The sequence below is a fragment of the Euleptes europaea genome, chromosome 11 (assembly GCF_029931775.1).
Source record: "Euleptes europaea isolate rEulEur1 chromosome 11, rEulEur1.hap1, whole genome shotgun sequence".
In the NCBI taxonomy this organism is placed as follows: Eukaryota; Metazoa; Chordata; class Lepidosauria; order Squamata; family Sphaerodactylidae; genus Euleptes; species Euleptes europaea.
The window spans coordinates 8,210,515-8,234,587 of record NC_079322.1 but is presented as its reverse complement, the minus strand read 5'-3'; the positions used below and the strand labels follow the sequence as shown (position 1 = coordinate 8,234,587).

The 24,073-nt window shown below is 44.5% G+C and overlaps 1 protein-coding gene across 1 annotated transcript in view; it reads left to right on the top strand.

The window, feature by feature from the left end:
* The first annotated feature begins 13,013 nt into the window (after positions 1-13,013).
* Positions 13,014-24,073, top strand: part of PLEKHG4B (pleckstrin homology and RhoGEF domain containing G4B) — an 89,411-nt gene continuing 78,351 nt past the window's right edge. The window contains exon 1 of the mRNA XM_056857794.1: positions 13,014-13,227. Within this exon, the coding sequence (XP_056713772.1) occupies positions 13,171-13,227 (57 nt within the window). The 5' untranslated portion in view covers positions 13,014-13,170. The remainder of the gene's footprint in view (positions 13,228-24,073) is intronic.

Sequence of the window (24,073 nt, the reverse complement as noted above, 5' to 3'; positions counted from 1 at the left end):
ATAAAAATCAATGGATTACACCACAAAATTAGCCTATTTGCAGATGATATAATCCTTTACATATCCCATTGTACATCTACTATCCCAATTATAATGAACATTTTACAAACATACGGGGAATTAACAGGCTTCCAAATAAATTATGCCAAATCAGAACTAATACCACTGAAGGTAGAACAGCAAATAGAAGATTATATTAAAGCAAAATACCGATTTAAATGGAATCCCAATCCTGGAAATATCTAGGGGTTAATATTTCCCCAAATTTACAATGTCTCAACCAGATAAACTATGATACTCTCATTAAAAAACTCAAACAAACAATGACTGAATGAACAAAACTTAATCTAACATGGATGATGCGAATTCATCTAATTAAAATGATAATATTTCCTAAACGCTTATTTCTATTTCAAACACTCCCTACGTTTATTTCTAGAAAACAGTTGAGCATGTGGCAACAGTTGTTATGTAGGTTTATTTGAAATAATAAGAAAGCTAGAATCCCTTCTCATACTCTCATGCTGCCAGCAAACAAAGGAGGGCTAAATGTACCTATTCTTAATCTTTATTACGAGGTAGCCCAAATACATAATATGCTGCATTATTTAGGACCTAGTGATAGTTCACCATGGCTTCAGATAGAACAGACCCCCTAGAAGATGGTATGGCAAAAAGACTCAGCAAGACCAAAAGGTCTAGCTACTAGCGGCGTCAAAAGAGGTGACATGTGCACTCTTGCCTGATGCGCCCACAGCTTGCATCTGAAAGGGGCGGGGGAAGGGGAGCTCCAGCAGCCCTGGCAGTGCCACTAGGGAAGAACTCAAGCCCTGAGAAGATATTTCAGGCAGGCCCTGCAGGCATCTCAGTTGGCCTGTTCAATCTAACTTAGAAGAGGCAGAGTTCACAGACTGAGCATCTTGGGTCACCTCTGACCTCCTTGGGTACTGTGTGCACAATGGCGGTGGTGGGCCCTAGGCAAATGGCCCGTTGTTCTCACCCAGTCAGATGAAAACATGAAGTTTCCTTATACTGAACAAGACCCCTGGTCCATCAGAGTCAGTATTGTCCCCTCAGACAGGCAGTGTTTCTGCAGGATCTCGGGCAGAGATCTTTCATGACACCTGCTGCCTGGTCCTTTAAACTGGAGTTGCTGGGAATTGAACCTGGGACCTTCTGCATGCCAAGTAGAGGCTCTACCACTGAGCCATGGCTGCTCCCCAACACTAACTGTCAAAGCACTTACTTAATGGGGCTCTATACTAAGCAGGTCTACTTGGAATCCTGCTTGGGTCTGTTCACTGAGACTTACTTCCAGGGAAGTGTTCCTAGGATTGCACTGAAGAATTGCATTGTATCTGAAGAAGTGAGCTGTGGCTCACAAAAGCTCATACCCTACCAGAAAATATTTAAGGTGCTACTGGACTCTTGCCCTTTTCTACTACTGCAGACTACTGCAGACAGACTAACATGGCTACCCACTGTGAATTAGGATTGCACTGTTAGTCTGGTGTCTGTTGACTGGAAGAGGCAATATGTTTGTTAAACTCCCGGCAATTAAAGTGGATTAGTTGTTTTACTGGAATTCCCATATTGTTACATTGGTACTCAATTTTATTGGGGGGGATTCCCCCCTGGGATTCCCTAGCACTTTGCTGTTCCTTAGCATGTCCACAGGTGCAGTTTTTGAGTGACCCTGATGGATTAATTTATATCTTTTTCTGATAGTGAGTTTTCCCCATAACATTAAAAGTGCTCGGTGTGATATTTTTAAATGCTGCATAGAACTTTCCAGCTTCACTTTCTCATTTTTTTGCCTGTTCTCTGTTGACAAAATTCATAGTTCTTTTAGGTACCATTAATTGTTAGATATTGTGAATACTCTGGATCTGGCAGAGAATAGCTTGACCAATATGCATGTTAATGGAAAGCTTCCTATATCAGTTTTTATTAATTAATTATGCCTGAATATTTAAAAAATAAAATTAAAAAAAAACTTATCCAGTTTGAATCAGCGTTTTTAAAAAATAACATTCCTTTGTAATGGCAGAGTAATAGTAGTAAAAAAGAGTAGAGAATACAAAATGTAAGCTTTTTCATTCAAACTGTGCTGTTCTTTGTAAAAGAAATGACCGGGAGGCCGAGTTTCCTGCAGCCAGGGCCCATTCTAAGCCCATGCATGCCAGGTGACCTGTGAACTGAAGGTTAGCTCAGGGTTGTCTGCAGTTAATACCAGACAAGGTTCATTCACAGCATAAAATCTTAGTGAGGGGGATTAGTGGGACCTCGGCCTTTTGATGTAGCCCCTTGCATTGTCAGTGAAAAATACATGGGAACAAAGTCAGTTGTGCTAATAAGTGTTCTTCCAACTATGAAGATACATGAAAACATTTCCCCAGTATCATTACAGTTATTTAGAAGCCTTTGGTAATGCTGCACAAAATTGGAAAGTTCACTACATATTTCCAAGACTTGTATTTGTGACTCTCTGTATACAGTTTATTTGCTTCATGCCCACCTTTCTTGCTGAAACTCAAGATGGATTACAGAATAGAGAACAGACAGCAGAGAACTCCAATTAACAGCACAGGTCTAGGATGACAGAATTGGCCAACAGAACCAAAACCAAAAAAAAAAAAACGTTTAAGGTATGATGTACCATAATACAGAAAGTGGATAACAAAGGTATAAGAAAAGGTGGTAAATTCACTAAAAACAAGGTGATACATATAAACAAAAATTGTGATACACGGCAAACTCATTCCTTAATTTTCTGGAATTTAATTTAACTTAAGCTATTTCTGTGATAACAGTAACAGTGATCTCTTTAAAGAAGTACGTTTTAAAACCCCACAAGGTATTTCTGTTTCTGTCTTTGCTAAATTAGTTTGTGATTTCTCCATAAAAAGTTCTTTTCAGCAGACTGTATGCTGAAGAATGCATTAAATTAATAGCAGCCAGTAGGTGATGCCTTGGCTTATTCGTAGAAGTGTTTTGTTCAGAAAAATATAAGATCATAACCCTAGTTCAGTGATGGCGAACCTTTTAGAGACCGAGTGCCCAAACTGCAACCAAAAATCCACTTATTTATCGCCAAGTGCCAATGCGGCAATTTAACCTGAATACCACCCCCAGAGGGGGCCCAGAGGGAGAGGCTAGGGTTGCCAAGTTCCTCTTCGCCATGAGTGGGAGGTTTTTGGGGTGGCGCCTGAGGAGGGCGGGGTTTGGGGAAGGACTTCAGTGCCATAGAGTCCAATTTCCAAAGTGGCAATTTTTTCCAGGGGAACTGATCTCTATTGGTTGGAGATCACCTGTAATAGCAGATCTCCAGCTAGTACCTGGAGATTGGCAACTAGTTCCTTAGTGTTTTCTCTCTACATATCAAGACAAATGGAAAGGTGTTTGGAGGATAGCTTGTGGGCACTTCAAAGGTGGAATAGGACTGCACGCCCCTCCACCCGCACAGACTCAGAGGGTGCCGGAGAAGCCGCTGGAGGGAAAGAAGGAGGGAAGGAAGGAAAGAAGGGAAGGGAGGGGGAAAGGGAAGGAAGGGAGGGAGAGAAAGAAAGAAAAAGAGAGAGAAAGGGAGAAAGAAATGGAGCAAGGGAGAGAAAGAAAAGGACAGAGGGAGACAGAAAAAGAAAGAGGCCATTTATGCATGGGAGGTTTTGCCTTGGATTTGCCACTCGGGGCGCGGCAGCAGGCTTGTGAGAGGCGAGCAGGGTGGGGCAGAGGGCGCCTCCTTCACACCCACCGACCAGCCATGCCCCTCCGCCCGCACAGGCCCAGAGGGCGCCGGAGAAGCCGCCGGCCATGCCGAGTGTGAGCGCTCGGCTTCTGTTCCCCGCTCTCCCACCCGCCTGGCTGGCCGTGCACGCTCCAGCGGCGGCAATGGCGGCAGCTTCTGTGGGAGAGTCCGGGGGCCACCGCCAATCATGTCGGAGGTTCCCCACCCCTGGGCTACAGCCTCCCCCATCCGGGGTGGGGCAGAGCCAAAAAGACCAGTGGCTTGGAGGAACCGTGCGTGCCGGCAGAAAGGGCTACGCGTGCCGGAAGTGGCACCCGTGCCATAGGTTCGCCAACATGGCCCTAGTTAAAAGATCAACAGTACAGACCACTTAGTTATTGCCTGTTTACATGTTTATTTATTTAAAACATTTATGACCTCCCTACCCTTTGTACAAGTACGAATCATCTGCATGAAACTGTTACCAGAGGTTATCCGAAGATTTCTAGTGAGTGAGGGGTCCCCAGCCTTACTGAGCCTGCAGGCACCTTTGGGATTCTGACACAGTGTGGTGGTCCCCATTGCTGTCTCCGAAAAGTTGGCATGCCTGCGGCCATGTTTTGCTGCTACCAAGCTCCCAATACTGTTCTTGTGCCACTTCACAACGGATTTGTTTCTTTCCTTGCAGTGTGTGTTGGTATAGCTACAAGTCATATTACTAGACAGATGTGGCTTTGTGGTTCACACAGATATGCGGCACGAAGAAATGGTTGCAATGGGAAGAGAGTAGGAGGCAAACAACGGGTGTTTCTTAGGTACCTTCCCAGTCCTTAAGCAGTGGCACTGGTGTGAACATCAGTAGCTAATGCATTGTAAGAACAGGATTGCAGCCGTTGGGGTAGCACAGCAAGATCGACTTGTCCCATGTCTTTATTTATTGTTCAGATGCCCTGACTTAGAGCGTAGTCCTGAAGGGGGGGCTGACTTGGCATAGGAGCTGGCATGACCCGTGCCAACGTAGGTGCCCATTCTCACTCTGGGAGAGGAGGCCATCTTAAGTGTGTGTGTTTCCTCTTCCTCTTGTTCCGGGAGGCAGGACATAAAATTTTAACTGCCTATCTCTGGAGGGAACGCCCCCGCCCTTTTCAGTCTTGTTCCTGCCTCGTCCGGGAAGAGCAGTGTAATCACAGCTCTCTTCCTCGAGCTATAGAACAACTTATTCTATTCTATTCTATTCTATTCTATTCTATTCTATTCTGTCAAAATCTATTTAAAAAAAACAACCTTTATCCCTTCTTTACTCCATCTCCTATCGGTCTTCTGAGGCAGGGCAGAGAAGTAAATTTCTCCCGCCAAAACAAAATGGCAACCGAGCGCTCCGATAATTATATCTCTGAGGGAGATTTGGATCCGGGTTTATTACAGGCTATGCCTACCACCCAGGATCAGCCTTCGGACAATAACTCCGGTGATTTGAAAGGCAAAGATTTGAAGGGCAAATCTAAGAAGGTGGAGCGCAAACGCAAGAGAGGCGCCTCATCCCGTCACGGCGCTAAGCGCATTCTCTCGGCCACTCGTGCTCGCGCTTCAGCTGCGGCTGCGGCAAAACTCCCTGGGGACAAGGATCAAGCCTCCGGAACCGGGAACGGCCGGGGAAAAACAACGGTTTCGGCTGTTAATCCCCCTACAAGCGGGCAAGCCGCTGATCAGGCTGTAGGCATCTCGCCTCCCAAAAACCCCAACCGGAGTGCGTCTGAAGCAGGTAATGTACCTTCCCCCCCCCCCATTCCCTTGCAACCGGCTGCTTCCAAAATTGCTCTTTTAAGAGCGGAGCTCGCGTCGCTTATCAAGGACTCGCTCTCAGAGGGGTTAAGAGCCGCACAGCTCTCTTCCCCAACTCCTTCTGTTAGCGGCATAGTCGCGGTCTTCGGGGACAAGGTCAAGCGGGTGGCAGGGAAAAGACCGGCCCTCATACATCACAGGAGGGCGGCGGTTGGCCCACAAAAGCGGCTCTAAAAGCAACTTCATCCTCCCAATCCCAACTAGCTGGGCAAGACCCCTCACCCTTCTCTTCTGATAATAACGATTCAGACAGAGATGAGGGTGAGTTCTCCAGTGAGGGAGAAGATCCTTTACCACAACCAACCAAGCAGACCAGGCTCTTTGAGGTTGAAGATTTTCAACCTTTTCTAGTAAAAGCCCTGGCGGCACTGGATCTTGCTGATGACTCAGTCCCTTCTCAAGAGAAAAAGAAAGGGGCAAAAGAGTTCTTTCATTCTTATAATGTAACTGATAAAGTGGTACCTGTACCTGATTATTTTTTGTCTCTGCTAAAAGGGGAATGGGATAAGCCCATGGGGGGGGGACAGTTCCCTCAGACTACTAGAAAACTGTATAACATAGCCAGTAGTGCTGCTGATTTGTTAAAGATCCCCCTAGTGGAAAGTCCCATTACTGCACTGCATACCTCTGACACAGTCACAGAGGAAGGTTTGGTTTCTATAAAAGATCCTGGTGACAGAAAGACTGAATTGGCCTGTAAGAAAGCCCATGAAGCCTCAGCATTAGCCATTAGCTCCTCAATTACATCTGCCTTAGTGTCCAGGGCAGCTATAGTCTGGACTAGGAAGTTAGCCAAGCTGATCCCAGAGGAGGATAGAAGCGCTATGGAAGGAGTATCTAGAATCCTTAAGGCAGTCTCTTTTCTAGCTGACTCTACACTGGATACCATGTGTTTCTCAGCACGGGCCCTAGCCACCGCAACAGCTGCTAGGCGAGCTTTATGGCTGCGTCCATGGCAAACCGAACACAGGTCTAAAGCAGTATTAATGGGCTATCCTTATGAAGGAAAAGTTGTTTGGAGAAAAATTAGAGGAGATATTAGTTGAATCAAAGAATAAAAAGAAATATCTACCCAGAAGCCTTCGTAAGGAATCAAAGGGATTCTCCAACCCTACTTCCTTTCGTCCCTACCACCCATATTCACGATACAGACCAGACCAGAGGAGAGGTCAATGGAGCTATGGCAGGGGTTCCTTTCATAGGGGAGGATGTTTCTCTAGAAATTCCCCCAGAACCCAGAATTTTCAAAGTGACAGAGGCGACAAGTCCTTTCGTCAACCAAGGCAGTGACGCCAGACAACAACCAGTGGGGGGGCAGACTCAGCCTCATTCACAACCAATGGTCCACTTCACATCCAGACCATTGGGTATTACAGATTGTCACTCACGGCTATCAAATACAGTTTTACAAAAGACCAAGAGATCGTATAGTGGTGTCCCCTGTGTCTCACCAACCAGATAAAAGACTCAGAACCTTAGTGGCCATCCAACATCTGTTGGAGATCAAGGCCATAGAATATGTGGTCCCCTCGGAACAATCGTCGGGCATATATTCCGTGTTCTTTACTGTGCCATAAAGAGACGGAGGATGGCGGGCCATCCTCGATCTGAAATACCTGAACAAGCATGTAACATACCGACACTTCAGGATGGAGACTCTACACTCCATAGCAGAGGCCATAAGACCAGGAGACTTCTTAACCTCCGTGGACCTGACCGAGGCCTATCTGCACATATCCATTCACCCAGAGCACCGACGCTTCCTCAGGTTTCTACACAACGGACACCACTTTCAGTTCAAGGCCCTCCCCTTCAGACTAGGGTCAGCCCCACGAGCCTTTACCAAGGTCCTGGTGACCTTGATAGCCCTAGCACGTCAGGAAGGTGTAAGGATCCACCCTTACCTCGACGACATTCTAATCTGCTCTTCGTCAAGAGCGCAAAGCATCCAACACACAAACATCATGCTCCAGTTATTGGACAGCCACGGCTTTCTAGTCAACCAAAAGAAAAGCCACCTCATCCCCACTCAACATCTGCGCCATCTAGGGGTGTACATCGACACCGTCGCCAACTCTCTTGTCTTTCCACGCGACAAAATCCAAAAGATCTGCACTCTCAAGAGGACAACTATGCAAGCAACCACAGTTCGCCTCATGACCCTGGCAAAATTACAGGGTCTAATGATTTCCTGTATTCTGGCGGTGCAGTGGGCTCGACTACACTCCAGGCCCCTTCAGTGGTTTTTGAAGACTTACCAGAAGGATATCCTGATAAAGAGAAACAAGTCTCTACTTCTTTCAGCCACGACAAGACACAGCCTCAAGTGGTAGACAGTTCCAGAAAATCTCCAGAAAGGGGTCCACTACATACGACAAACACCGGTGCAGTTATTCACTGATGCATCCCTTACAGGCTGGGGAGCCACCCTGCAAGGTCATCCGGCACAGGGCACATGGTCAACTCAAGAGAAACAAATGAACATCAACGCTCTGGAGATTCGTGCAATTTATTATGCCCTCCTGCATTTCAAACACCATTTGTCCGGGACAGACCTGCTGGTGAGAACGGACAATGTGGCAGCCAAAGCTCACCTGAACAAACAGGGGGGCTCCCGGTCCTCTGCTCTACACAAAGAGGCACTAAAGATCCTATCCTGGGCGGAGACAAACCTATACTCCATCACAGCAGAGCACATTCAGGGAGTTCTCAACGTCGACGCAGATTGGCTCAGCAGACAGAACCTCAGCGAGGCGAAGTGGGCTCTGAATCAGGACATTTTCCATCTCCTGACAACTCATTGCGGAATGCCCCTAGTAGATCTCTTCGCGTCCAACAAAAACCATCAACTCCCAAGGTATTACACCAGATACATCCAAGCGGGAGCAGAACAGACAGATGCACTCACGGCACCATGGCCATCTATATGCCTTCCCTCCGTTCCCGCTTCTTCCCAGGGTCCTCAGGCGAATCAATCTTCTTCAAGCCAGTCATTCTTGTGGCTCCTTACTGGCCGCGTCGCCTGTGGTTCCCCACTCTAATAGAGATGTCCATCACGAAACCGTGGGCACTTCCACTTCGACCAGATCTCCTGCTCCAGGGACCAATTTGTCACCCAGATCCAGGCTGGTACAGGCTGACCGCCTGGGTATTGAGAGGAGTCGCCTGCTGAAGCTAGGTTATGACACAGAGATAGCAGAAACCATTCTTGCTGTCCGAAGACCTTCTACAAAGCAGATATACAACACCACATGGAAGGCCTTTGTGAGATGGTGTCAAAGAAAACAACTTCATCCCATCAAACCTACTACCTCCAACATCCTGTCCTTTTTACAGGATGGACGGCGACAGAATTTATCTCCAGCAACCCTACGTCGACAGTTAGCGGCGATTGCTACTATTGTCCCAAAAGTGTCAGGCTATCCACTAACTAAACATCCCCATGAAGCGGGTCGTGCTGTTCGAATGACAGGCTCTTAGAATGTTCCACTTACTGAGAAGGTATCTTATTCAGCCAGTCACTGAATAAGCAGGACTCAACAACTTTACTTACTTTTAAAAAGCAAGTCTTTTTATTGATATACTTCTAGTAAAATATGTAAATTCAGATTATCAAGTCTTTAACACTTCTATAAAAACTCTTGAAAAATACAATGTATGCAGTTACAATGTATGCAGTAAAAGCAAGCAAGTCTTACATACTATTCAGTTTCAAAATCCAACTTCTAAAATATAACAGTCAAATTATTCTGATTCAGTTCAAAGTATCCAATTCACAAAGTCTAGAGTAAAGTATTTAATCCATACATACCATTCAGCTTTTTCTGAGAGCCTTTTAGAAGGTTCTAAATCTCTGGGCTAACTGTAGCTGTATTTATACTGTTTCTAGACTCATTAAGAGTGAAGAGAGATCTTTTATCCCCTCTTTCTTATCTATTAAGAGGGATACTTTTTATTCCCTCTTATCAGATATCAGGAGCAGTGCAGAAATGGCTGAATAGCAGCTGCTCATGTCTTATGTCCATATATGGATTTCCTTTCCTTTCAGCCCACTTAGCTTAAAGTATAAACACTCATTTCTGAGTTACATGATCACTTTATATATTTAATTTTTATACCATCCTCTTCAATAGCACAATACGCATTAAATGAGACTACTTAGAAATCTGTAGCACAATATTTAACTATAAAACTCATAAAACACAATTATAGCTTACATTGTCACTTGCAAAGTGTCTTTGTTTACAGTAGTCAGTAGCATAGCCTTTAGCGAGATTACAGAAGAGCAAGAAAGCATGTTACTCATATCTTTGAGAGAACTTTAATGCCTTTAAGCTATAATAAGCACAGTTTCAGCTATTAATGCATTCTTAGTACATTAAGATATCTGGAGACCTTGAGAAGGACAAAAGTGTTCTGCTTTTGAGATTCTGACATCTGGCAGCTGAGTCAGAAAGGTGAGTTTAGTAAAATCTTGATAGATAAGGAAAGGTGCTCTGCTCTGCCCCTTCAAGGACAAAGCCAGAGTAACTTTATTAGTTAGCTCTTGATAGAGCTGACCTTGAGAGAATTCTGTCAGCATTTTGTAAGCTGACAGGCTTTTCATTACACTTTACACAAACCTCTGCAGTGGCTCAGTTTGCATGATGTGTTTAAGCTCTACATGTGGAATTACATGGAATTAATTCTGCACATGTTCACAGAATACCATGATTATGTCAGAGACTGTGACACCATATTAAAGCTTTTCTAAGGGGACTTAACTTAATCTCACCTCTTTTCAAACACAGGTTCCCTACCTGGAGCCTGCATACGGTTCTAACAGCCCTTACTCAACGTCCATTCGAGCCTTTAAGGAACACCTCATTGAGTCTGTTGAGAATGAAGACTCTATTTTTAACAGCTATGACATCGGCTAGGAGAGTCTCTGAGCTAGGAGCCCTCTCCATTAGGCCAGGTCTTTGCACTTTTCACAAGGACAAGGTAGTCCTTGCTCCCGACCCTTCCTTTATCCCCAAAGTTAACTCCCATTTTCATAGGGATCAGGACATCATCCTACCCTCATTCTGTCCAAACCCTAAAACCCCAAAGGAGAAAATCTGGCATACCTTAGATCTCAGAAGGGCCCTTCATACGTACATTGACCTTACCAAACACTTAAGAGTCTCAGACGCCCTCTTTATCAATCTGACAGCTCCAAACAAGGGCAAACCCATGTCCTGTGCTTCCATCAGCTGCACAATTACCAATTGCATCACTCAGGCTTACAAAGCAGCCAAAATTGCGGTTCCTTTGGGATTGACAGCACACTCTGTCAGGAGTGCGGCCACGTCAGTAGCCTTTAACCGCAGAGCTCCCATAGAGGAGATTTGCAAGGCTGTGACGTGGTCCTCAATTTCCACAATTGTGAGGCATTATAAACTTAATCTTTTCGCCTCAGCTGACGCCTCCTTTGGCAGGAGGTTCTCCAGAGCATTCTCCACGACGTCTGATCTCACCTGGGCAGGGACAGCTCCTTTAAGTCCCACACTTAAGATGGCCTCCTCTCTCAGAGCAAGAAAGAGCCTTGGTTACTCACCGTGAAGGCTTCTTCTGCTCTGGGATACGGAGGCCATCTTGCCCGCCCAGACGTCCAAGTAATTCAGGAGGATGCAGTTCAATGGTTTCCTTACAATAAAGTTTCACAACACAAGGTTTCAGGTTGGGGTTAAATGTAGTTCTTTATTGATGTTGTTATAGTTAAATTACAGGTTAAAACTTACCTCAAGCATGTCTGCCAGATTTTTTCTGCTATGCTTTACTTTCTGTCTCTCTGTTTAATGGTAACACTCCTTGCTTGGAAAATCTTTGACTGAAAAGAGCGGGGGCGATCCCTCCAGAGATAGGCAGTTAAAATTTTAGGTCCTGTCTCCCGGAACAAGAGGAAGAGGAAACACCCACACTTAAAATTGCCTCCGTATCCCAGAGCAGAAGAAGCCTTCACGGTGAGTAACGAAGGCTCTTTTATCCTGGGATAAAGGGCACTTATGCTGGCACAGGGGACATTCATGCTGGTGCTGGTAGCCACGCCGGGAGAGAAATCCTGGAAGTGGGATCCTGCGCCAGCATGTGTGTGTGTGTGTGTGTGGGGTGTGTGTTCAGGGCTGCCTTTAGGCAGCATCCTAACCCCTTTCGCCCTGGGAATGCCCCTCAAGTTGCAGCGTTGCTATGCCACCTTTTTTGGAGGTGCCGTGGTTAGCTGCTCCCGACCACTGCGCGTCTACCACCACCACTTGGGTGGATGAGAGGGAGAGTGAAGAAAGGGGGAGGCAGAACAGTAAGGAGTCTAGGGCAGCTGAGGGCCATGCGGCAGGCTCAGTTGGAACTCTGTGGTCAGACATACTTTAACCTTTAATGCAGCCATATATGAGCTACTTGGTGCGCTTCCTGACTCATGTACACATGGCAAATCTCTCATAAATATTTAGAATCATAGAGTTGGAAGGGGCCATGCAGGCCATCTAGTCCAACCCCCTGCTTAATGCAGGATCAGCTTAGAGCATCCCTGACAAGTGCTTGTCCAGCCTCTGCTTAAAGACTGCCAGTGAGTGGGGAGCTCACCACCTCCCTTAGGTAGCTGATTCCACTGTCAAACAACTCTTACAGTAAAAAAAAAAATTCCTAATATCCAGCCGGTACCTTTTCACCCTCAATTTGAACCTGTTATTGTGAGTCCTCTCCTCTGCTACCAACAGGAACAGCTTCCTGCCCTCCTCTAACTGACAGTCCTTCAGATACTTAAAGGGAGCAATCGTGTTCCCCCTCAACCTCCTCTACTCCAGACTAAATATTCCCAAGTCCCTCAGCCTTTCCTCATAGGGTTTGGTCTCCAGGCCCCTGATCCTCCTCGTTGCTCTCCTCTGCACCCGCTTGATTCTCTCCACATCCTTTTTGAAGTGACATGTGAAGAGAGGCATATTTTACCCACCAAGAGATTATCTCCCGGTAGTGCCTGTGTATGTGTGGGGATCGCAGTAGAAACAGCCCTCAGGTGTGTGACTGAGATGTCTGTCTGTTTAGTTTAAACAAATTCAGCAGACTAGCATGGATACTCTCTTTGGAGCATTAAAAAAATTGCTTTTGCAATTTATCCCATTCCTTACTGAGAATCTGCAGAGTTCATTTTACAGTGGGGTTTGCTAAAGTCTTGTACTTTTGTCCATGAAACGGGAAGTGTGGTGATCCGTCGACTCCCTGCAGGGCACTCAGAAAAGCTTTGTTGTTTTGTGTGAGATGGGCTCCCTCTCTCTCTTTCTCTCTCGGGTGGAGGAAGTTACATCAGTATGCATAATGAAGCAATGGGAGAGCAGTCCGGGCTGTTTGGAGGTGGACTCTTTAGTCTGTTCTCACGGTCTGATAGTGCTCAACTGGCAGCTCAGAAAACGTCCTGAGAACATTTGAGTGTGTAAAATCCACATGCAAAAGAGGGTGAAGGGAATCTGGCAGAGACGTCAAGTGAAATTATTAGAAGGGCATGGAGTTGAGTTACAGTCTGCATTGTCTTGACAAGGCTGATTTTATGGGCTACTTTTCTTTGTATTGAATTCAGAGGACGTGTCATTATGCATCACCAAGCCGCAGCTCCAAAGGCAAGAGGTGATAATTATCTGAGCATAAAGGTATGTTGCATGCCGACACAATAATAATACAAGCTTGCAGAGTTACAGAAGTCCTTTTGAAGTTGCTTTTTTATGAATTAATTCCAATAACTTTTTAAAATTACTTGTTTGCAAAAGTAGCCAAGTTGTTTCATAGAACATTTATATTTTTCTTGTTATGGACAAATAGATCAGACCAGCCATCGTGTATCAATTTAGAGTGTTCATTTTGGCAGTGAGTTAATACCATCGCTGAACTGGGGGGACTTGTTGAAACTGCTGGGGTCAGCTCCCCCTTTCTTGTCTGCTAACTTGGTGTTGATTGATTGATAGGCGCATGTAGTTGGGCAAGATGAATTGCTGTAGTATATTACTCTTTGTGGGAGACATGGAATTCGTTGTCATCAGAACATAGGCAGTGGCTTTTATGAAAGAATGTCTGTTGGCTTGCATTAGGATTATTTGGAAAAAATAGTCCTTTGTGCAGCAAAAGAAAATTACAGAACTGCCTTTGTAATTTGGTTCTTGTACGTTATCTGTGCTGTGTGACCGTGGTCTTGGTATTTTCTTTCCTGATGTTTCGCCAGCAGCTGTGGCAGGCATCTTCAGAAGAGTAACACTGAAGGACAGTTGTAATCTTGTAATCTTTGTAATCTTGAGCAAATTGTTAAAATGGTTCTGGGCTTGTCTTGAAAGAACTGAAACTTCTACTTTTATTGAGAGAACTGAAACTTGAATTTTGTTCTTTGTTTTTTTAAAAAATTGTTATTTCCTGCAATGTTTCTACATCCCAACTGATGACAGCTTTTTGGATGCTTACGTTGGAATGAAAGTGCATTAAGAAATCTGGACGAAGAGATAAGAAAACTTTGCACGTGCATTTGCTGTTACTGAATCAGTAGCTTTTGAGGAGGCCAAGCTGTGGTCTTTTATGCACAGGTTGTTTCTGTGGCAACCCCCATCGACTACTTCGGGGCTTTGCTTTCATGATGCACCTCTAAAGAAGTCATAATGCACCTCTAAAGAAGTCACTTCACTCTCTCCCCGCCTTTTCTGGATGCCGCCAGAAATAGCATCCAGAAAATGTGGGGAAAACACAGGGAATTGACTTCTAAATTGACTTCTAAAGGTTGGAAAAGACGTGCATAATGAAAACGAAGCCCCGAAGTAGTCAGTGGGTGATCGCAGTGGAAACAGCCCATGCATAAAGAGGCCTGTAAGAAGGAAGAGTTTTTTGCTTCTGAAAAGCAAACCTTGTTGTGTGAATAAAAGTATGTAAAGGTACCAGAACAAGTTTGTGTGATAGTGATGCTGGGCTCCTCAAACTATTTAGTGCTGTAACATTGTCTCAGAGTCCAACTAATGTGTAATATTGTACATGTTACATGCCGTCAAGTTGCTTCTGACTTATGGCGACCCTATGAATTAATGCCCCCCCAAATGTCCTATCCTAAACAACTTTGCTCAGGCAGGTCTTTCAAACTGAAGGGCGTGTATATGATGTTAGGCTGTGTGTAATACTAGCTCAGTGCATATTTCTTGCATTGTACATTCCCTTCAGGTCCAGTTCAGCGTATTTTGTTGCCCCAGGGCTTGCTTGGACCTTGCTAGCAGTGAGGTGGTTCCAGAAAGGAATGCTGGCCAAATCCCTATACTGCGGCAGGCTATGAGACAGCCAAGCCCCCTGCGGAGGGTCATCTCCTGCCTCATTGTGGCTCCCAAAGCTCTGTTGTTGACTGGCGTAACGAATGCCAGCCAGCCAGTGGCTGGCTCCTGGCAGGAGGCTGGGGGGCAGAGACACGGGGGAAGGGAGCACCATCACAACATCATTTCCAGGGCAAGCCCGAAAGCGACGTCACACCACTCTAGGCTTCAGTGGAAGCTTTGGCAAAGTATCTGCTGAAGATGTTTTGCCTTCTGCACGGAGATTTCAGCTGGGCTGAGGGAAGAGTCGGGTTAACAGAGGAATGGGAAGACCTGAACATTGCGAGGTCTGGCAGCGAGGTCATTTCTAATTGTCAGAAAACTCATGAAGAACTCCAAGGAACAACCGAGTCAGACAGGGGGCGAACATGAGTCCAAGTACTAAGTGGCAGAAGGGGGGGTTGGAGGGGGCCGCTGGCGGGGGAGGCCTCCTGCGATAGCAGCCCCCAGCTGGTGGCCTCCTGTGAGTCTTCACAGTGTGTCTTTCTCCTTCATGCTGAGAAAAACCTGAAGATTTAAAACTTGAAGATTATGAGGGTTGTTTTTTTCAGGTTAAGCAGCCAGTTAAACCAGCACAAATATTTGGAATCAAACGGTTTGTAGGTATAGTTGTTTGTTTCCAAAACAAACCTCACTGCCGTTGTAGCATGTTTAAGGTCACCCAGCAGGCGTCATGTGTAGGAGTGGGGAAACCAATCCAGTTCCCCAGATTAGCATCCACCACTCATGTGGAGGAGTAGGGAATCAAACCTGGTTCTCCAGATTAGAGTCCACCGCTCCTAACCACTACACCACACTAGCTATCTGTCCACAAATACCATATGGTATTCATTTTTTTTGACCCATCCATGACCTAAAAAGTGTTTCCCCCTATTTACAACGACTTCCCATATCTTGGAAAGAACACATGAATTTTCTTTGTACAGAATTCATCCATCTAGGTCAATATTGTCTACTCAGTGGTAGCAGCTCTCCAGGATCTCAGGCAGAGGTATTTCACAACATCACCTATTGTTTAACTGGAGATGCCAGAGATTGAACCTGGGACCTTCTGCATGCCAAGCAGATGCTCTACCATTGAGCTGTAGCCCCTTCCGAAGGAATTATCTCATCAGAGCTGGCCAAAGGCTGGCCAACAACAGTCCTGGAATAAATGCACATGACATTCTTCTTCCATTCCGGCCATGTTATATATAATTCCAGCTGAGGGTATGTACACCTTCATCAACCCCAAACTGGGGGAAGGTGGTGGCGGCCATAATTCTCCATGAACTTCTCTCCTTTTCCAGCAACTAAAAAAACTGGCAAATTTACTGGTGTTTGCCTTGTCACGTACATCCTATATTAGTTGCAGGATCACTAGTAATTCAACAGGAGCAGTTTTCCCCATGTTGAACCCATTCTAGAGAAGCATAAACATATACGGTAATTGGTGTTCTTGACAAAAATGAACAAATTCTTTCAGGCCAGCACAGTTTGTGACCTGCCAAGCTGAAAGCACCTCACTAGCCATGTGTGGAAGTCCACGAGGGAAATCACTGAACCATGTGTCAGGGAGCTGTTGAGTGCATGGCAGGCCACAGGGCAGCGGGCTGTGTTTGGTGTGGCTGGAATTATGTTGCTAATGTGGCATTCAAACCTATTTGGTGCTTGCCTCTGACATATGGTATACCTCTAATTTGGCCATCATTGCTGAATAAGTTTCCCTTTGCATTTTAAGATGAGATTTGTGTCTCTCTTCTCCCTGGAAAGCTTTGGGAGCATGTGCACATTATGTTCAAACATTCCTGAATGCCATTTTTGTTTGAAAATTTCTCTTGTGGAGTAATTTAGGGCCTGGAAATAATAGACCAGGAGAGGATTGTGCGTCCCTTTCTCTTCTCTCAGTTAGTTCCCCAGACCTTCTTTTCTAAAACAAACCTAGCACTGGGCCTCTGATGTGTGTGGGTCATTTGTAATGTGTAGTAGTTAGCCCCATTGTTGCAGCTTCCATGGAAATCCCAATGGATACCTATCCAGGTGCTGAGGTCCACACCTACATAGCATCAATGTTGCTGCAGCATTGGGTCATCTGACAGCGTCCAGTGTACAGTGTGGTACAGAAGTGGCAAATATTATCCAGATGACTTCAGCATGTTCCAATAATACCAACCTTCCTTGTTACTGAAACGGTTAAGTTCTGCTTTGAGAATTTGACTGGAACACTCAACAGGGAAAGGGTTTTAGCATTCGCCTTGTGGAGATTCCTGGTATCCCTGCAGGAGTTTATCCTCTACAGCTGGCTGCTTAGTCTTTATTTTGTTTATGGAAGGATCTTCTTTTAAAGCAAAAGCCGTCAATCAGGAGTGGCAGCTTGGCAAGGGGAGGGGGAGTCTGGGGTGCAAAGAAATGAGTTAAAATCCACAAAGCCTCCAGCTTAGCCTTCAGGGCTAGAAATGAAGCTTTTTCGGGGGGGGGGAGGTGTTTTTGTGGCAGTGCAGAGATAAAGAGCGGGGAGAGGTGTACATTTTTGTCTTTCCGCAGCACCTGCCAGCTGGCCTCAAACCTACATGCTCTGACAGGTTGAACTGTAAAGCTGGTGTTAGTGTGCCCCTTTAATCCATTTTGCTCCCACCCCCAATTCTTTTACATGGTTGACCGTCATTCTACACCCACTTCCCCTGAAGCTACAGATGAATTTGAAGTGTTCGGTGTTCTATACGCTGCACCAGTTCCTTCTCAATTATTATTGCTGAGCTTCATTAATTCAAAGAACTGGAATTTCATTTTGGGCATCGTTCCTGTATTCATTTCTCTGTGAGATTTCCAGAGGATTTCAAGTGTGCTGTATAATGTTCCTCATAGAAAAAGTTTGTCATAGGAAGTTCAGTGAAGAGTAGCAGCCAGAATAGTCAAGAATGCCAAAAGTATTGTCTGGTGAAAAGGAACTGAAAAGATTAGAACAGCTGGATTCGAGTCCAGTAGCACCGTAGACACCAACAAGATTTTCAGGGCTTACGTGTTTGGTAGGAGCTCTGACTCTCAAAAGCTCCTACCCCCGAAAATCTTGTTGGTCTCTAAGGTGCTGCTGGGCTCGAATCCAGCTGTTCTACTGCAGACCAACACAGCGGACCCTCTGAAAAGATGAGGGATGTTCCTATGTGGAAAAAGGCTAAAAAAAGGAGTTATGATGAAGCGATGAGGAGATGGAGCCCCTCTATTCTCTGCCAGCTAAAGAAAGAATAGGAGAACATTAAGCTGATTTCACACCCGTTGGATAATGCACTTTTAATACACTTCAGCAATCATTTGCGACTGGATTTTCCTGCTTGCAAACAATTGCTGAAGTGGATTGAAAGTGCATTACCCAACCTAGTGTGGAAGTGGAGGGAGGGGCTCAAGTGCAAAAGTGATTTTCAGTAGGAGGGAGTTTTCTTCGCAGGACATTAGATCAGGCTGTGGTAATACAGCTAAACCACAGGCCCTGAGGCATGGCATCTCTGAGGACATAAATACACGATACACCCAATATGGGTTGGGTCACAGATGAGCAACTGGACTCACAGTCAGATGAACATCCAGGCAACTCATCTTAGCGCTCGTTCATTCACTACTGTGAGGGGGCGCGGTGAGGGAACAGAAGGAGCTTCTGGTTTCTCTCCCACCCAGTTTTTGGTGGTAGAAAAGATGGAGGGGGTTTCCGCCCCTTTTTGCTGACTTCACTTGTTCTTTCTTGGGCATGTGGAGCCAGAGAAAAGGGGAGAAGAGCCCCCTGCCACCCTTTCCACTGGCAAAAACTGGGCGAGACGGAAACGGGACGCTCCTTCTCCTCCTTGCAGCGCTGAACAAATTAGTGCTTTTTAAGGTGAGTTTTCCCAGTGTACGTCTGACTGCAAGTCCAATGGTGCACATGGCGTGTATTCGGTAGTTACTCCCTAAGAATGAAATAGCCACTGTTGCTGATACCAGCCAGAACTGGAATACCTAACCTGGAGGCCCACCAACACCTTTCCTGGTGCCCACAAAGTGTTTTTTTAGAAGGTGGGCGGGGCCGGGTGGGGCTCCTGCCCAGTAGGGCTTCTGATTGGCCAGTGAAGATCTGACTGGCTATGCAGATTGTGGTGGCAGCTGCCACCACGGTGTTGGTTGTATTCGCTCTCTCTCACACTCTTTCCTCGTGTATTTTTAAAGTTACTCCTTCTGTCTCTTGCATTTGGGCTTCCTGTGTGTGTGTGTGTGTGTGCGCGCGCGTGCGCGTGTGACTCCGCCTTCCATGGCAGCCATTTTGTGGCTGCGCCCACCCCCCTGTGCCAGAATTCCAGTGATGCCTGCGGGCTCAGAAAGGTTTGGGGACCCCTGACTTAACCAATAGAGATAGGGAAGGGTTTGTCATTGCTGATATTGCTTTTAATCCTGTTGTCAAGTTTAAAATGACTTCTTATGTTTTATGACATGGGGGGGTGAGCAAGCAATTCTGGTGGGAAGCCGTGGTTACATTGTTGGTAAATTGTCATGGATGGAAACTGGCAAAGGGAGAAGAGGATTTGTCTGAAGCCGCTCTCTCTTGAGTCTTTGGTAACCATGAACTGCAGTTGGCAGGATGGGACCACAATGCCAGGGCTGGTTCAGTGCCCAAGCAGCTGCTCAGGGTCCAGATGGGCAGGGGGGTCATGTGGGAGGAGGGGTACATGTTGTTTCCTAGAAGACTGTTGCCGGATGCCTCTGCAGGAGCCAACCAGGGCAGCAAGGAAGGAAGGAGGGCCCTTGGGGCAGCAAACTATGCTGAGCAGGCTCACTACAATTCAAAGAGATGTCTTCCACCCTGCCCTTTCTGAGGAGCCCTGAATATTTTAGTGCTTAAGAGGTTTTCTCCTCTCCACTACTCTACCAACTGTAATGACTCGGGAAGTCCCTGATAACGATGGTGAGATAAATATAGTGCTTTCCTCATTTTTTCTCCCCCCCCCCAATATTACTTCTAAGCTTGTGTTTGTTCATGACGCCAGCTAAAGCAAAGTCCAGCCTGTCCAGGTGTTTCCTTGAAACGCAGAGACCGGCTTTGGTGACTCGTCTTTTGGCACTGCTCTCGCCACTTATTTCAGAACAGGATGACACGTCCATAGTAATCTCTGTTTAGCGCGGCCTCTGTTTGGTTTGTTTGCTTGTCTGCGGGTTGTGTGTCAATGTCTCCCTTATGGCTGAGGCAGATCCCACAAAAACCAAAACCTGAAATGAAGAAGGTTTCTGCCAGAGCACCTCCTTATTTAGTTGGGCATCCTTGATGCAGCATCCTTTTCTTCACCTTATTTTTATCGCTCTTTATTTTGCCCCCAGCTTCCTTTGTGAGATTTGCTAAGCAAACTTGGACGACTTTATATTGGTCAGGATCTCCCCCTACCTCAAAGATGTTCCCGTTTCCTTAATCCTAAAGGATCTTTTAAAGTGGGAGAGGAATAGGGTTGCCATCTCTGAGTTGGGAAATACCTGGAGGTTTTGGTGGCAGAGCCTGAGGAGGGCGGGGTTTGGGGAGGGGAGAGACTTCAATGCCATAGAGTCCAATGGCCAAAGCAGCCATTTTATCTAGGGGAACTGATCTCTATTGGCTGGAGATCAGTTGTAATAGCAGGAGATCTCCAGCCACCACCTGGAGGTTGGCAAGCCTAGTGACGAAGCAGCCCCATTTCCTCAGGAATTCTGACATTGTTCCTCCTTATCTGCAGAACTTCCTCTCCCTCTGTGCTCCACCACAACAGCTTCGCTCATCTGAGCAGGGCCTTGCAGATGCCACCCTGCAGATGGGCACAATCTACCACTGTCCATAACACGTGCCCTCTCTGTTGTAACCCCCACCTTATGCCATGGTCAGCTTGGTGAGATCAGGATGGCTCCCGCTCTCCTGGCTTTCCACAAATTATGAAAAACTGAATTATTCAAGAGGGCTTTTCCCACATGAAATAATGCTGCACTGTAACAATGTGGGTCAGAAAGATGTGTGCGGTTAGGGACTGTAGCCTATACCATTGCATATCATTGGTATTATCGTTGTAAGTAAGTTCCTACTATGTAATTTTTGCTTTCATTTAACATGTCATGCTAATACTTATCCTTTGTTTCACCTCTGGTTGCATCCAGATTTCTACAAGTCAGATCCTATTGCATTGTCTATTGGATGTCTCACTCTGTTGATCGTATTGATTAATTTATCCACCTTGAGTCCCAGTGAGAAAGGTGGACTATAAATAATGTAAATAAATAACTTTTTCCATAGTAGAGTATCGGTCATAGTCAACTTGGCCTTCAGGTGGTTGGAGCCCTGCTAGAGTTTGTTGTTCTTCCTTACAATAGTGTAGAATCTTGCTGGGTATTTTTTTTTTAAACAAGTTTTATTAATTTTACATATAAACGGTGATATAAAGAAAAGAAAAAGACCAAAAAAAAGGAAAAGGGGAAGGGGTACCCCCACTTTTTCTAACATCCTAATTGAGTTACAGATATATTCCCTTTTTCTGGTCATAGTCAATCTAAATACATTTATGCATACATATTTGCTTGAGTTTAAGGTTAACCTCCATCAAACATTGGTTTAATTAACATTTATTCCCTATTAAACCAGTTCTGTGTTGTTCAAGAACTTTCTTTTTTCTTTCTTTCTGCCCTATAGTTAATTATGAGTTATTCTTACTTTTTTTTATTCCCTTGTTCTCCCTTATCCTCTCTGGTTTCTGTGTAATTTTATACATCAAGGGTTTATCGTTTCATCGTTCACAACCTTTCAGAAATATATAAAAGGGTTCCCAATGTTTTTGATGGTATTCGTATGTTCTGTCTTTTAGAAGATCGGTGAGCCTCGCCATGTTGGCATATTTGCTCGATTTTTCCAGCCAGGTTGTAGTGTCTGGGATACAATCAGATTTCCTCGTTGTAGCTATTACTATTCTTGCCGCTGTTACTAGATATTTAATCATAATGTGATGGTCTTATTTGATATTCCTTAGCATCATGTCAAGTAGAAACATTTTAGGATCAAAATCAATATGCTGTTTAAGTATTTTTTTTTGATATTTTTATGTATTTTTCCCAAAATATCTGTACTCTACAACATGTCCACCAACAATGATAAAACGTGCCCGTATTACTGTGACATTTCCAGCACATTCCTGATGTTGATTTGTCTATATTTTGAATATCATTAGGGGTGCTGTACCAGCGGTAAAACATTTTAAACCAGTTCTCTATGATGTTTTGACTAACAGTGAATTTCATCCCTTTCTTCCATAAATTTTCCCAATTTTCCAGTGGGATACTTTCTTTAAAATTTTCCATCCACTTGATTACACAAGTTTTTATCTGTTCTGCTTCCATGGCGTATTTTAGAAGTAGTTTGTATATTTTACCCAACAGGGGTTTTATTATTATTTTATTATTATTTATTTTTATTATTATTTTATTTATTATTCGGATTTTATTATTATTTTCTCAAATTCTGTTTCTTCTTTCCACTTCCCTGCTATCATGCAATCACTTTTAAATCTTGATATCAGTTGGTAATGAGCAAACCAGCTAAGTTTAGGATTCAGTATTGCTACCTCTTGCCATGTTTTTATCTTTCCGTTATTGTGCAATAAATCTTGGTACCTGATATGTCCAAATTCTTTTCTTTCATTGTTATTTCCATAAGCATTGTAAGGAGCCGTTAATAAAGAAGGAGTGGGACTGAGTCTGTGTTTGTTCTTATTCCATATCCGAATTAAGCTTTCACCAATAGGATGTGGAAGATATTGTTTCATTTCCTTTGTTACATTTTTAATCCATAATAACCGATGGAGCCCACAATTAAGCTCAGCTTGTTACACTTTCAGATTCCTAGTATCTGGGGTTACAATCCAATCCCTGATCCAGACTAACCCTGCTGCATAATAGTAAAGTTTTAAATTTGGGACTGCCAGTCCTCCTCTGTTTTTTTCATCCTGCATGCATTTAAATTTTATTCTTGGTTTTTTTCCTGCCCGTATGTATTTGTGGATTTTTTGCTGCCATGTTCCTATTGTCTTATCACTAATAGTAATAGGTATAGTTTGGAAAAGAAAGTTTATTCTGGGGAGCATGTTCATTTTAACTGTCGCTATCCTCCCCATCCAAGATATTTGTAGTTTGGACCATCTTTGTAAATCTTTAGAAATATTTAGCCAGACTTTCCCGTAATTTAAATTGAATAGGTTCTCATTTTTTCTAGGGATATATACTCCAAGGTATCTAATTGGGTCTTTGGTTATTTTACATCTTGATTTCTTTTCTACTTCTACCTCCTCCTCAGGAGTAGGAGATTCCAGAGATATCTTCGTTTTTGTTTTATTGATTCTATATCCTGACATTGATCCATAGTTCAATATCTCTTCCATTAGATATCCTAATCGTTTATGTGGCTCTAAGATTGTGAACAGTACATCATCCGCGTAACTTCGTATTTTGAACTCTTCTTCTCCTATGATCAAACCTTTAATTTTAGGGTTTTGCCATATTTTATTAGCTAAGATTTCAAGAGCTAGATTAAAAAGTAGAGGAGAAAGAGGACACCCCTGCCTTGTACCTTTCTCGATTTTTATGTTTTCTGTTATTCTTCCATTTATTAATAATTTTGCTGTCTGGCTACTATAGGTGCTAGACACCCATTTGGTAAAGTTCCCGTTTCCAATAAAACTTTGGAGGACCTGAGTCATGAATTCCCATGAGATATTGTCGAACACCTTTTTGGCATCAACAAAGATGAATGCAAATTTCTCAGCCCGGCGCCAGACCACCTCTCTTGCATTAAGTATGAATCTTATGTTCTCTCTCATGTGTCTTTTTGGCATGAAGCCGGTTTGGTCTTCATTAATCAAATTAGCTGCACAGTATTTTAGTCTATTGGTAAGGATTGAGGTGAATATTTTATGGTCTGTGTTGAGGAGTGAAATCGGCCTGTAGGAAGATGGCAAGGTCAGATCATTACCTTCCTTCAGGATAAGTGTAATAAATGCTTCTTGCCAGGAAGTGGTTAGTATTTCATTCATTATTGTTTGTAATGGTGATGTAACCTGTTCTATAAAACATTTGTAATATTTACCGGTAGCTGTGATACCGTCGGGACCTGGTGCCTTCCCCGGTTTTAAATTCTTTATCGCCTGGATCACTTCTTGCGTAATCT